Source organism: Oncorhynchus mykiss, chromosome 7 (genome assembly GCF_013265735.2).
Source record: "Oncorhynchus mykiss isolate Arlee chromosome 7, USDA_OmykA_1.1, whole genome shotgun sequence".
NCBI lineage: Eukaryota > Metazoa > Chordata > Actinopteri > Salmoniformes > Salmonidae > Oncorhynchus > Oncorhynchus mykiss.
In genome coordinates, this window is record NC_048571.1 from 25,066,968 (window position 1) to 25,080,293 (window position 13,326).

A 13,326-nucleotide genomic window follows, 5' to 3' on the forward strand; every position below is an offset into this window, starting at 1 on the left:
TTTATTAATGCTCATTATTACACCTCCACCCCACCAGGGGTCAATCAAAGGAGTATGTTGGACTCTGTCCAGAAGGATTAAAGCTGGGAAGGAATATTGGGGAAGCATAGCCAGGTGTTTATTTTTAGGCTTTCAAAAAAATATTTGTTTGGGGGGGGGGACTTGTAATGGGGGCGGCAGGTAGCCTAGTGGTTAGAGCGTTGGGCCAGTAACCGAAAGGTCGCTACAGTAGATCGATTCCCCGAGTTGACAAGTTAAAAATCTGTCGTTCTGCCCCTGAACAAGGCAGTTAACCCACTGCTCCTTGGCCGTCATTGTAAATAAGAATTTGTTCTTATCTGACTTGCCTAGTTACATAAAAATACAAATAAATAATCTGAAAAAGCATCTGTCAGGGAAACTGAAAGATGGGAGCTGAGAGAAGGTGACTGAAAGAGAGATAGTTGGAGAGAGAGAGAGAGAGAAAGCTAAAAGGCTTGATTAGAGAGGGGGAGCGACTCTGAGAGAAAGCGAGAGAGAAAAGGTCATGAATGTGTCATTCCATTGCACATGACATCCTTTCTCTGTTCCTCTAATTAGTCATGAAGTGTAACCTTTACTGTTCAAGTTTCATCTGTAGGAAGCTCTTTCTGCGCTTTGTACACTATCTGTGACCATGCTGAAGGTGTGGAAAAGATATGCATCACGTCATTAATTAACCATTTATTAGCGGTTGAGGCATACAGCTGGAAGTGTGTATTAATGCTGTAATGCGGTGTGTACTACAGATGTATGCTAGCACTATAATGTGGTGTGTGACGGGTGTATGATACCTTTGTCATGTTTGGTGTGTGTTACAGGTGTATGCTGCGGGTTTTGGATTCCTTCGGCACAGAGCCCGAGTTCAACCACGCCCACTATGCTCAGTCCAAGGGCCACAAGACCCCCTGGGGCAAGTGGAACCTCAACCCCCAGCAGTTCAACACCATGTTCCGTAAGTAGCATCTAATGGCTCTGGGGTGCAGATCTAGGATCAGCTTCTCCTCCCCAATCCTAACCTTAACCATGAGCGGGGAAAATGCCAAACTGACCCAATATCAGGGTATAGAGACATCTTCACCCTGCTCCCACCTAATGACAGGGTCATGTTCATAAGGCACCAAATGGAAGAAAATGGTCTAAAACAGAGAGGGGCAACCTGTACTCCAATAAAAAAAATAGTTTTACATTTAACCTTTATTTAACGGGGTAAGTCCGTTAAGAACAAATTCTTATTTACAGTGACGGCCAAATCCGGACGAAGCTGGGCCAATTGTGCGCCGCGCTATGGGACTCCCAGGGTGTCAGTAGTGACGCCTCAAGTACTGAGATGCAGTGCGTCAGACCGCTGCGCCACTCGGGAGCCCAATAAGACACACTCATTTTTGTTTTCCTTTGCAAAACATGTTGAAAAGTTTTCTCTTACGTGCCCTAATGAACACAACCCAGGGGTGGGGAGGGAGAGTCTACCACCCCAAGGTGTTTTAACCTTTCCCCATGGCTGATGGAAAGCAAAATCTTACCCAGAATGGATGAATACCCCTCTCCGGTCTCAGTTTCAGTGGTTTGGCCCACGTCGGAATAGCAGACCAGGCTCAATAGACCCTTTGTGTTGCGGATAGAGTATGCCATTCTCATACGACGAAGGTCTTTTCATGTCATCCAGTTTACTAGCTGCGAGGGTTAGATGATATCTGTACATAATCAAACTTACATGGGTTACACCATGGGTCGAAATGAAACACAGATTTGTTTCGGTGCATCTGGCATGTTGGATTTGTGTCCCCTTGCCTGTGGAGAAACATTCACCGTATCCTCAGCGGGTTGTTTTATATCCTTTCATTACAGCTCTGTTTCCAGGCTTAAGGGAAGTCACTGAATCTCACACTTGCAGTTGTGTAACAACAACAATGGGGCTTGAATAAACAAAACATATAGTTTCAATATGTTAACTCTGAGTGTTGGATTTCCTTCCATCCTAACACTAAAACGTAACAGAGGACATTTAAGACAAAGAAGGCGCCACAGGGAAATCAATCCTTGTCTTGGGTTCCATTCATTACCATTAAGTAGTCTTGCATAAATCACTGGATAAAGGGTGTAGACAAGGGAAAGCGATGAGACAGGAGAAAGGGCTCTGGCCAATGAGACAGGATAGGGAAAGGCCTCTGGCCAATGAGACAGGAGAGGGAAAGGCCTCTGGCCAATGAGACAGGAGAGTGAAAGGCCTCTGGCCAATGAGACAGGAGAGGCAAAGGCCTCTGGCCAATGAGACAGGAGAGGCAAAGGCCTCTGGCCAATGAGACAGGAGAGGCAAAGGCCTCTGGCCAATGAGACAGGAGAGGCAAAGGGCTCTGGCCAATGAGACAGGAGAGGGAAAGGGCTCTGATCGCCCAGATCTGTTTGTGCTGTCTTGTCTCGTATGGCCGTTGGCAAGACAGCACCAACATATCTTTTAGGAACCAGGCTAGAACTGAAGCCATAGAGGGAACATTTCCAATGTCGTTCTTCTCTCTACTGTTCTCAAATCCAAAACTATAACAACATGTTCACATCTAGAATTGTTTCTCTGCTTCCGGCGAGGTACAGACTCTAGTCCCAAAACAGTTCCTGTAGCATACTATATAGCGTGTCCTTCATCCTCTGGCGTTGTTGTATGCAGTAAAACAAAAGGAAAGTCCTTTAGTCTCTGTCTCAGATACAGTTGAAGTCAGTTTACATACACCTTAGCCAAATACAGTTTTTCACAATTCCTGACATTTAATCCTATTAAAAATTCCCTATCTTAGGTCAGTGAGGATCACCACCTTATTTTACAAATGTGAAATGTCAGAATAAAAGTAGAGAGTGATTTTTTTTCAGCTTTTTATTTCTTTCATCGTATTCCCAGTGGGTCAGTAGTACATTTAAATTGTTTAACTTGGGTCAAACATTTCTGGAAGCCTTCCACAAGCTTCCCACAATAAGTTTGGTGAATTTTGGCCCATTCCTCCTGACAGAGCTGATGTAACTGAGTCAGTTTTGTTGGCCTCTTTGATCTCACATGCTTTTTCAGTTCTTCCCACAAATCTTCTATAGGATTGAGGTCAGGGGTTTGTGATGGCCACTCCAATACCTTGACTTTGTTGTCCTTAAGCCATTTTTTCACAACTTTGGAAGTATGCTTGCGGTCATCGTCCATTTGGAAGACCCATTTGCCACCAAGCTTTCACTTCCTGGCTGATGGCTTGAGATTTGGCTTCAATATATCCACATACATTTTCCTCCCTCATGAAGCCATCTCTTTTGTTTAGTGCACCAGTCCCTCCTGCAGCAAAGCATCCTCACAACATGATGAAACCACCCCATGCTTCACGGCTGGGATGGTAGTCTTCGGCTTGCAAGCTTCCCCTTTTCCTCCATACATAACGATGGTCATTATGGCCAAACAGTTCTAATTTTGTTTCATCAGACCAGAGGACATTTCTCCAAAAAGTACAATCTTTGTCCCCATGTGCAGTTGCAAACCGTAGTCTGGCTTTTTTATGTCGGTTTTGGAGCAGTGGCTTCTTCCTTGCTGAGCGGACTTTCAGGTTATGTCGATATAGGACTCGTTTTTACTGTGGATATAGATACGTTTGTACTGGTTTCTTCCAGCATCTTCACAAGGTCCTTTGCCGTTGTTCTGGGATTGATTTGCACTTTTCGCACCAAAGTACGTTCATCTCGAGGAGACAGAACGCGTCTCCTTCCTGAGCGTGGGTCCATGGTGTTTATACTTGCGTACTATTGTTTGTACAGATGAACATGGTACCTTCAGGCGTTTGGAAATTGCTCCCAAAGATTAACTATTTTTCTTCTGAGGTCTAGGCTGATTTCTTTTGATTTTTCAATGATTTCAAGCAAAGAGGCACTGAGTTTGAATGTAGGCCTTGAAATACACCCACAAGTACACCCCCAATTGACTCAAATGATGGCTTTAGAAGCTTCTGATAGGCTAATTGACATGACATCATTTTCTGGAATATTCCAAGCTGTTTAAAAGGCAACTTAGTGTATGTAAACTTCTGACCCACTGGAATTGTGATACAGTGAATTATAAGTGAAATAATCTGTCTGTAAACAATTGTTGGAAAAATGACTTGTGTCATGCACAAAGTAGATGTCCTAACCGACTTGCCAAAACATTTTTTGTTAAAAAAAACTCTTTGGGCTGAGATACCGCTAACGGGATCAATATGACAACTGCCATTGAAAGTGCAGGGCGCCAAATTCAAAACAACAGAAATCCCATAATTAAAATTCCTCAAACATACAAGTATTTTACACCATTTTAAAGATACATTTCTTGTTAATCCCACCACAGTGTCCGATTTTCAAAAATACTTTACAGCGAAAGCAAACCAAACGATTATGTTAGGTCAGAGCCAAGTCACAGAGAAACACAGCCATTTTTCCAGCCGAAAAAGCAGAAATCTAGATAAGACTAATCACTAGCCTTTGATGATCTTCATCAGATGACACTCATAGGACTTCATGTTACACTATATATGTATGTTTTGTTCAATAAAGTTCATATTTATATTAAAAAAATCTCAGTTTACATTGGCGCATTACGTTCAGTAGTTCCAAAACATCCGGTGATTTTGCAGAGAGCCACATCAATTTACAGAAATACTCTTAATAAACATTAATAAAAGATACAACTATTATGCACGGAATTATAGATACACTTCTCCTTACTGCAAACGCTGTGTCAGATTTAAAAAAAACTTTACGGAAAAAGCACACCATGCTAAAATCTGAGTACTGCGCTCAGAGACCAAAACAACCCAAACAGATATCCGCCATGTTGTGTGGTCAACAGATGTCAGAAATAGCATTATAAATATTCACTTACCTTTGATGATCTTCATCAGAATGCACTCCCAGGAATCCCAGTTCCACAATAAATGTTTGTTTTGTTCGATAATGTCCATCATTTACAGTGCCTTGCGAAAGTATTCGGACCCCTTGAACTTTGCGACCTTTTGCCACATTTCAGGCTTCAAACATAAAGATATAAAACTGATTTGTTTTGTGAAGAATCAACAACAAGTGGGACACAATCATGAAGTGGAACGACATTTATTGGATATTTCAAACTTTTTTAACAAATCAAAAACTGAAAAATTGGGCGTGCAAAATTATTCAGCCTCCTTAAGTTAATACTTTGTAGCGCCACCTTTTGCTGCAATTACAGCTGTAAGTCGCTTGGGGTATGTCTCTATCAGTTTTTCACATCGAGAGACTGACATTTTTTCCCATTCCTCCTTGCAAAACAGCTCGAGCTCAGTGATGTTGGATGGAGAACATTTGTGAACAGCAGTTTTCAGTTCTTTCCACAGATTCTCGATTGGATTCAGGTCTGGACTTTGACTTGGCCATTCTAACACCTGGATATGTTTATTTTTGAACCATTCCATTGTAGATTTTGCTTTATGTTTTGGATCATTGTCTTGTTGGAAGACAAATCTCCGTCCCAGTCTCAGGTCTTTTGCAGACTCCATCAGGTTTTCTTCCAGAATGGTCCTGTATTTGGCTCCATCCATCTTCCCATCAATTTTAACCATCTTCCCTGTCCCTGCTGAAGAAAAGCAGGCCCAAACCATGATGCTGCCACCACCATGTTTGACAGTGGGTATGGTGTGTTCAGCTGTGTTGCTTTTACGCCAAACATAACGTTTTGCATTGTTGCCAAAAAGTTCAATTTTGGTTTCATCTGACCAGAGCACCTTCTTCCACATGTTTGGTGTGTCTCCCAGGTGGCTTGTGGCAAACTTTAACTGACACTTTTTATGGATATCTTTAAGAAATGGCTTTCTTCTTGCCACTCTTCCATAAAGGCCAGATTTGTGCAATATACAACTGATTGTTGTCCTATGGACAGAGTCTCCCACCTCAGCTGTAGATCTCTGCAGTTCATCCAGAGTGATCATGGGCCTCTTGGCTGCATCTCTGATCAGTCTTCTCCTTGTATGAGCTGAGAGGGACGGCCAGGTCTTGGTAGATTTGCAGTGGTCTGATACTCCTTCCATTTCAATATTATCGCTGGCACAGTGCTCCTTGGGATGTTTAAAGCTTGGGAAATCTTTTTGTATCCAAATCCGGCTTTAAACTTCTTCACAACAGTATCTCGGACCTGCCTGGTGTGTTCCTTGTTCTTCATGATGCTCTCTGCGCTTTTAACGGACCTCTGAGACTATCACAGTGCAGGTGCATTTATACGGAGACTTGATTACACACAGGTGGATTGTATTTATCATCATTAGTCATTTAGGTCAACATTGGATCATTCAGAGATCCTCACTGAACTTCTGGAGAGAGTTTGCTGCACTAAAAGTAAAGGGGCTGAATAATTTTGCACGCCCAATTTTTCAGTTTTTGTTTTGTTAAAGTTTGAAATATCCAATAAATGTCGTTCCACTTCATGATTGTGTCCCACTTGTTGTTGATTCTTCACAAAAAAAATCAGTTTTATATCTTTATGTTTGAAGCCTGAAATGTGGCAAAAGGTCGCAAAGTTCAAGGGGGCCGAATACTTTCGCAAGGCACTGTATGTCCAAATACCTCCTTTTTGTTCGCGCGTCCAGCCCAGTAATCCAAATTCATGATGCGCGATCACTAGGAGCAGACGAAAAGACGAAAAGTCAAAAAGTTAAGTTACAGTCCGTAGAAACATGTCAAACGATATATAGAATCAATCTTTAGGATGTTTTTAACATAAATTTTCAATAATGTTCCAACCGGAGAATTCCTTTGTCTTCAGAAATGCTATGGAACTCAAGCTAACTCTCACGTGAACACGCGTCACCAGCTCGTGGCTCTCTGGCAGACCTCTGACTCATTCCCCTCTCATTCGCCCCCACTTCACAGTAGAAGCATCAAACAAGGTTCTAAAGACTGTTGACATCTAGTGGAAGCCTTAGGAAGTGTAATTTGACCCCATAGACACTGTCTATTTGATCGGCCAAGAGTTGAAAAACTACAAACCTCTGATTTCCCACTTCCTGGTTGCATTTTTTTCTCAGGTTTTTGCCTGCCATATGAGTTTTGTTATACTCAGACATCATTCAAACAGTTTTAGAAACTTCAGAGTGTTTTCTATCAAAATCTACTAATAATATGCATATATTAGCAACTGGGTCTGAGTAGCAGACAGTTTACTCTGGGCACCTTATTCATCCAAGCTACTCAATACTGCCCCCAGCCCAAAGAAGTTAATAAGAAATTTGTAGAGTGATTGAAAAACGAGTTTTAATGACTCCAACCTAAGTGAATGTAAACTTCCGACTTCAACTGTAACAATGTTACATTATGTTGCATAATGCATATTAACTCAACAGAGGATATGTAATCCCCTGTATAGAGTAATGATACACTGAACAAAAATAGAAACGCAACATGTAAAGTGTTGGTCCCATGTTTCATAAGTTGAAATAAAGATCCATATGTGTTCCATATGCACAAAAAGCTTATTTCTCTCAAATTTTGTGCGCACATTTGTTTATATCCCTTTTAGTGAGCATTTTTCCTTTGCCAAGATAATCCATCCACCTGACAGATGTGTCATATCAAGAAGCTAAATAAACAGCATGGTCATTACACAGGTGCACCTTGTGCTGGGGACAATAAACAACAACACAATGCCACGGAAGTTTTGAGGAAGTGTGCAATTGGCATGCTGACTGCAGGAATGTACATCAGAGCTGTTGCCAGAGCATTTAATGTTATTTTCTCTACCATAATTTGGATAGAGAATTTGGCAGTACGTCTAACCGGCCTCACAACCGCAGACCACATGTAACCACGCCAGCACAGGACCTCCACATCCAGCTTCTTCACCTGCGGGATCGTCTGAGACCAGCCACCCGGACAGCTGATGAGTGGGTTTGCACAACCGAAGAATTTCTACACAAACTGTCAGAAACTGTCTCAGGGAACTTATCTGCGTGCTCGTCGTCCTTACCAAGGTCTTGACCTGACTGCAGTTTGGAGTCGTAACCGACTTCAGTGGGCAAATGGCCACTGGCACACTGGAGAAGAGTGCTCTTCGCGGATGAATTCAACTGTACCGGCATGATGGCAGACAGCGAAATATGGCGTTGTGTGGGCTAGGAGTTTGCTGATGTCACTTTGTGAACAGAGTGCTCCATGGTGGAGGTGGGGTTATGTTAATGGCAGGCATAAGCTATGGATAGCAAACACAATTGCATTTTATTGATGGCAATTTGAGAGTACAGAGATACCGTGACGAGACCCATTGTCGTGCCATTCATCCGCCGCCATCACCTCATGTTTCGGCATGATAATGCACGGCCCCATGTCGCAAAGATCTGTACACAATTCCTGAATACTGAAAATGTCCCAGTTCTTCCATGGCCCGCATACTCACCAGACATATGTCGCCCATTGAGCATGTTTGGGGTGCTCAGGATCGACGTGTACGACAGCGTGTTCCAGTTCCCGACAATATCCAGCAACTTCGCACAGCCATTGAAGAGGAGTGGGATAACATTCCACAGGCCACAATCAACAGCCTGATCAACTCTATGCCAAGGATATGTGTTGCACTGCATGAGGCAGATGGTCACATCAGTTACTGACTGGTTTTCTGATCCACACCCCTACCTTTGTTTTTGAAGGTATCTGTGACCAACAGATGCATATCTGTATTCCCAGTCAAGTGAATTCCATAGATTAGGGCCTATTGAATTTATTTCAATTGACTGATTTCCTTATATGAACTTTAACTTCATAAAATTGTTGAAATTGTTGCCTGCTGCGTTTTACATTTTGGCTCAGTGTACATATCTGCCAAATGTGATCATTTTTCTATCATGCAAATGAAGCCAGCCGGCACATACAGGCTCTTCATTGTCTGTAGTGAGATTTGAGGATGGGTTTGGAACCAGTCACACTCCCTGAGTTCACACGGGAAAGAGATTCTTTCCACACGATGCCCTCCCAGTTTGCCGAATGTGTGACTGACTGACTTCACCAAGGGCCTGAGTAGGCCCTTCATCAAGGGTCCTGTTTCACTGGCCTGAAACAGTGTGTGTCTGTGCATGCACGTGTATGTGTGAGTGAGGGTCTGCTGGAACGCTCTCCCACATCCGTCCTCGGCCATCCATCTGTACAGTTAATCACTTTGCCTGTTTATAACACACCCCCTTCAGTGAGCAAATGTTTCCCCTGCTCTCGCTCCAGTTGGTACATGACAGCCTGACTGTTCTGTTTCTCTGGCTCTTGGCTTCCATCACCTGCGCGCTGTGTTAAGAAGCAGTGCGGCTTTGTTGGGTTGTGTTTCGGATGACGCATAAGCCCATCATCTCTCCCGAGCCCGTACGGGAGTTGTCGCGACGAGACAAGATAGTAATTACTAACAATTGGATTCCGCGAAATTGGGGAGAAAAGGGGGTCAAATAAAAAATACAAAAACTAGTGCACTGTATAAGCAATAGGGTGCCATTTGGGACGGATATGTGATTTCTGGGAGTGAGCACCTCATATGGTTTAAAGTTCTAAGAACAAACCAAAACTATCGTAAGTTTTATTAGTCATATGTACGGGATATGGATGGTATACATCGTCCAACAAAATGCTTACTTGCAGGTTCCTTCTCGACAATGTAACAGCAATAAGAAATAATAAAAGATTAGAATACGAACATAAAGTAAATGGCAGTAGAATAGAATAAACATTTTAGCATAAGTATAATACAGGAAGGCACAATTTATAGTCCAATATTTACATGCGTACTGGGGAAGGGGGGATGGGGGAAAGTGTATAAATTGAGCAGTAAAATACTGTGTGTGTGCGTGTGTGTGTGTGCATGAGTGCTAAGGTGCGTAGAATCTGAGCAGAGCCCTTTGATGTGGTTAATGCATTGACGTGCATACACCACCCACATTGACGTGCATACACCACCCACCCATTGGTTTTATGTTTTCCATACCCTATTCCTGAGATGATGCTGCAGTATTCTAGAGATTTAACTTCCATTCAGGGAAAATTCCCAAACTGTAATTTGTCTGTCTCATCTGTCAGAGCTCACAGGTACAGGTATCAGGGGCCGTATGCATCAAGCATTTCAGCGTAGGACTTCTGATCTAGAATCAGTTTTCTCTTTTAGATCATATTGAATACAATTTTATGGACACAGGGGACCTGATCCTAGATCAGTACTCCTACTCTGAGAGGCGTTGTGAATATGAGTACAGCGCAATGGAGCATTAAGAGGTCTTCAGACAGGGTCCCCAGGACTAGCCCTCCCCCGTCTAGTCTTCTCTGTTTGTGTTCGGGAAGGCCAGCCCTGGGTCGTGTTTACCAAGTGCCAAACGGAAGAAAACAAACTAAAACGAGGACTGCTCTTCCTTGGACTTGTCCAATAAGAAACCTTCATTTTCATTTTCCGTTGCAAAGCGTTAAAAAAAGAAACAAATGTTGCGTGCCCTAATGAACACATCAGAGGGAAACTCCCCCCTGTAAAATGGAAGTTGGTTACAGCGATGTTTATCTCCGCTTATCCTCTGCCGAGTCCCCAACAACAGGATGTTCTATTTTCAGGGGAAATAGATGTTATTAACAAGGAGGCACTCCATCTTAACTCCTCCTCCACATTTACTGGATTGGTTGAACAGTGCCGAAGAGAACCTCCCCCCGACAGTTATTTTTTGTCAAAACCAGTATGTAGGGGATGGAGTTTCAGGCGTGTCTTTTACGCCTGCTACGTTAGGTTAATCTACTCTAGACAGCACGCCCCTTCAAACCTCCTCTGCTTCTGCATTTCCCCTGCTTGTTTTCATTCATGTAATTTCAGCTCAGTGTTTTTCCTGCAGCTGATTTAAAGTTAAAGGGGAAAAGTAGCAAAGGTCCTCATTTGAGTTTGTACAACTATGTATTATAATCATTCTCATCATTAGTCTTGCAATAAATTCAAGGTACGTTTTTTAAAAATATATCATCTTAATAATGTTCCACAAGTTCTGAATAGGGAAACTAAATATTGAACTCAAATTGTCTTGGTAGATTGAAAGCTCTCTGTATTTCTAGCCAATTGTCTTTTTTTAATAGAATTTCCCTACAAGGCCTATCAAAACCTACGCAGAATAGAATTGCATTTCACGCTAGAATTTCAATGTCTTTCAATTTAACATTAAACAAGCCACACAGAAAAGCATATGGCCTCAGTGCACTTTCTTAAATTTCTTATCAAGCAGATGCTGATTTCCTTTTTTGCCAATACATTTTTTGGACAGAAATAAACATCTGATTATGATGAATTATGGCCAGATGACAGCTGTGAAGTATTCATCCTTCCTTGGCCAGGAGCTACAATAGGGAACCAGTGAAATGGGATGCTATAGAATGAGGGCACCGGTTGCCTTCTCTACCCCTCCTTTGATTTGGAACGGTTGCATCAAGTCCATCAAGTAAAGTCCAGAGAGTCATCCAAAATTCCACCCTATTCTACCCTATACCCTATGAGCTGGTCCTATGGGCCCTGGTCAAAAACGTAGTGCACTATATAGAGAATAGGTTGCCATTTTGGGATGCAAACAACTTTTCAAGAGACTCTAGGCTTTACTTGATGGACTTTACCCCTCTGAGGTTTATCCTTATAAAAAAAGAAGGACGCATCTCTCTGGACCAGTAAAAAAAGATTAAGTGTTGTTTTCTCCCCCCGGCAATGTGCTTGAGCGAGAGAGAGAGAGAGAAAGGCGCCCTGAGAGCGAGACGGAGAGTGAGGGCGAGAGAGTGAGTGAGGGGGAGACGGAGAGTGAGTGAGGGGGAGACGGAGAGTGAGTGAGTGAGGGGGAGACGGAGAGTGAGTGAGTGACGGAGAGTGAGTGAGTGAGGGCGAGGCGGAGAGTGAGTGAGTGAGGGCGAGGCGGAGAGTGAGTGAGGGCGAGGCGGAGAGTGAGTGAGGGCGAGCGGAGAGTGAGTGAGTGCGGAGAGTGAGTGCGAGCGAGGCGGAGAGTGAGTGAGGGCGAGGCGGAGAGTGAGTGAGACGGAGAGTGAGTGAGTGAGGGCGAGGCGGAGAGAGTGAGTGAGGGCGAGGCGGAGAGTGAGTGAGTGAGGGCGAGGCGGAGAGTGAGTGAGGGCGAGGCGGAGAGTGAGTGAGTGAGTGAGTGCGAGGCGGAGAGTGAGTGAGTGAGTGCGAGGCGGAGAGTGAGTGAGTGAGGGCGGAGAGTGAGTGAGTGAGTGAGGGCGGAGAGTGAGTGAGTGAGGGCGAGGCGGAGAGTGAGTGAGGGCGAGGCGGAGAGTGAGTGAGGGCGAGGCGGAGAGTGAGTGAGGGCGAGACTGAGAGTGCGTGAGGGCGAGACTGAGAGTGAGAGACGGAGAGTGAGTGAGGGCAAGACTGAGAGTGAGTGACGGAGAGTGAGGGCGAGACGGAGAGTGAGGGCGAGACGGAGAGTGAGTGAGGCGGAGAGTGAGTGAGGGCGAGGCGGAGAGTGAGTGAGGGCGAGGCGGAGAGTGAGTGAGGGCGAGGCGGAGAGTGAGTGAGGGCGAGGCGGAGAGTGAGTGAGAGTGAGTGAGGGCGTGCGAGGCGGAGAGTGAGTGAGGGCGTGCGAGGCGGAGAGTGAGTGAGGGCGTGCGAGGCGGAGAGTGAGTGAGTGAGTGAGGGCGAGGCGGAGAGTGAGTGAGTGAGGGCGGAGAGTGAGTGAGTGAGGGCGGAGAGTGAGTGAGGGCGAGGCGGAGAGTGAGTGAGTGAGGGCGAGGCGGAGAGTGAGTGAGTGAGGGCGAGGCAGAGAGTGAGTGAGGGCGAGGCAGAGAGTGAGTGAGGGCGAGGCGGAGAGTGAGTGAGTGAGTGAGTGCGAGGCGGAGAGTGAGTGAGTGAGTGCGAGGCGGAGAGTGAGTGAGTGAGTGAGGGCGGAGAGTGAGTGAGTGAGTGAGTGAGGGCGGAGAGTGAGTGAGTGAGGGCGAGGCGGAGAGTGAGTGAGGGCGAGGCGGAGAGTGAGTGAGGGCGAGGCGGAGAGTGAGTGAGGGCGAGACTGAGAGTGCGTGAGGGCGAGACTGAGAGTGAGAGACGGCAAGACTGAGAGTGAGTGACGGAGAGTGAGGGCGAGTGAGTGAGGGCGAGACGGAGAGTGAGTGAGGCGGAGAGTGAGTGAGGGCGAGGCGGAGAGTGAGTGAGTGAGGGCGAGGCGGAGAGTGAGTGAGGGCGAGGCGGAGAGTGAGTGAGGGCGAGGCGGAGAGTGAGTGAGGGCGAGGCGGAGAGTGAGTGAGAGTGAGTGAGGGCGTGCGAGGCGGAGAGTGAGTGAGGGCGTGCGAGGCGGAGAGTGA

General features: G+C 45.1%; 1 protein-coding gene across 1 annotated transcript in view; it reads left to right on the plus strand.

Moving 5' to 3' along the window:
• Positions 1-13,326, plus strand: part of LOC110527561 (alpha-1,6-mannosylglycoprotein 6-beta-N-acetylglucosaminyltransferase A) — a 118,073-nt gene that overhangs the window by 69,046 nt on the left and 35,701 nt on the right. The window contains exon 10 of the mRNA XM_021608927.2: positions 840-973. Within this exon, the coding sequence (XP_021464602.1) occupies positions 840-973 (134 nt within the window). The remainder of the gene's footprint in view (positions 1-839; positions 974-13,326) is intronic.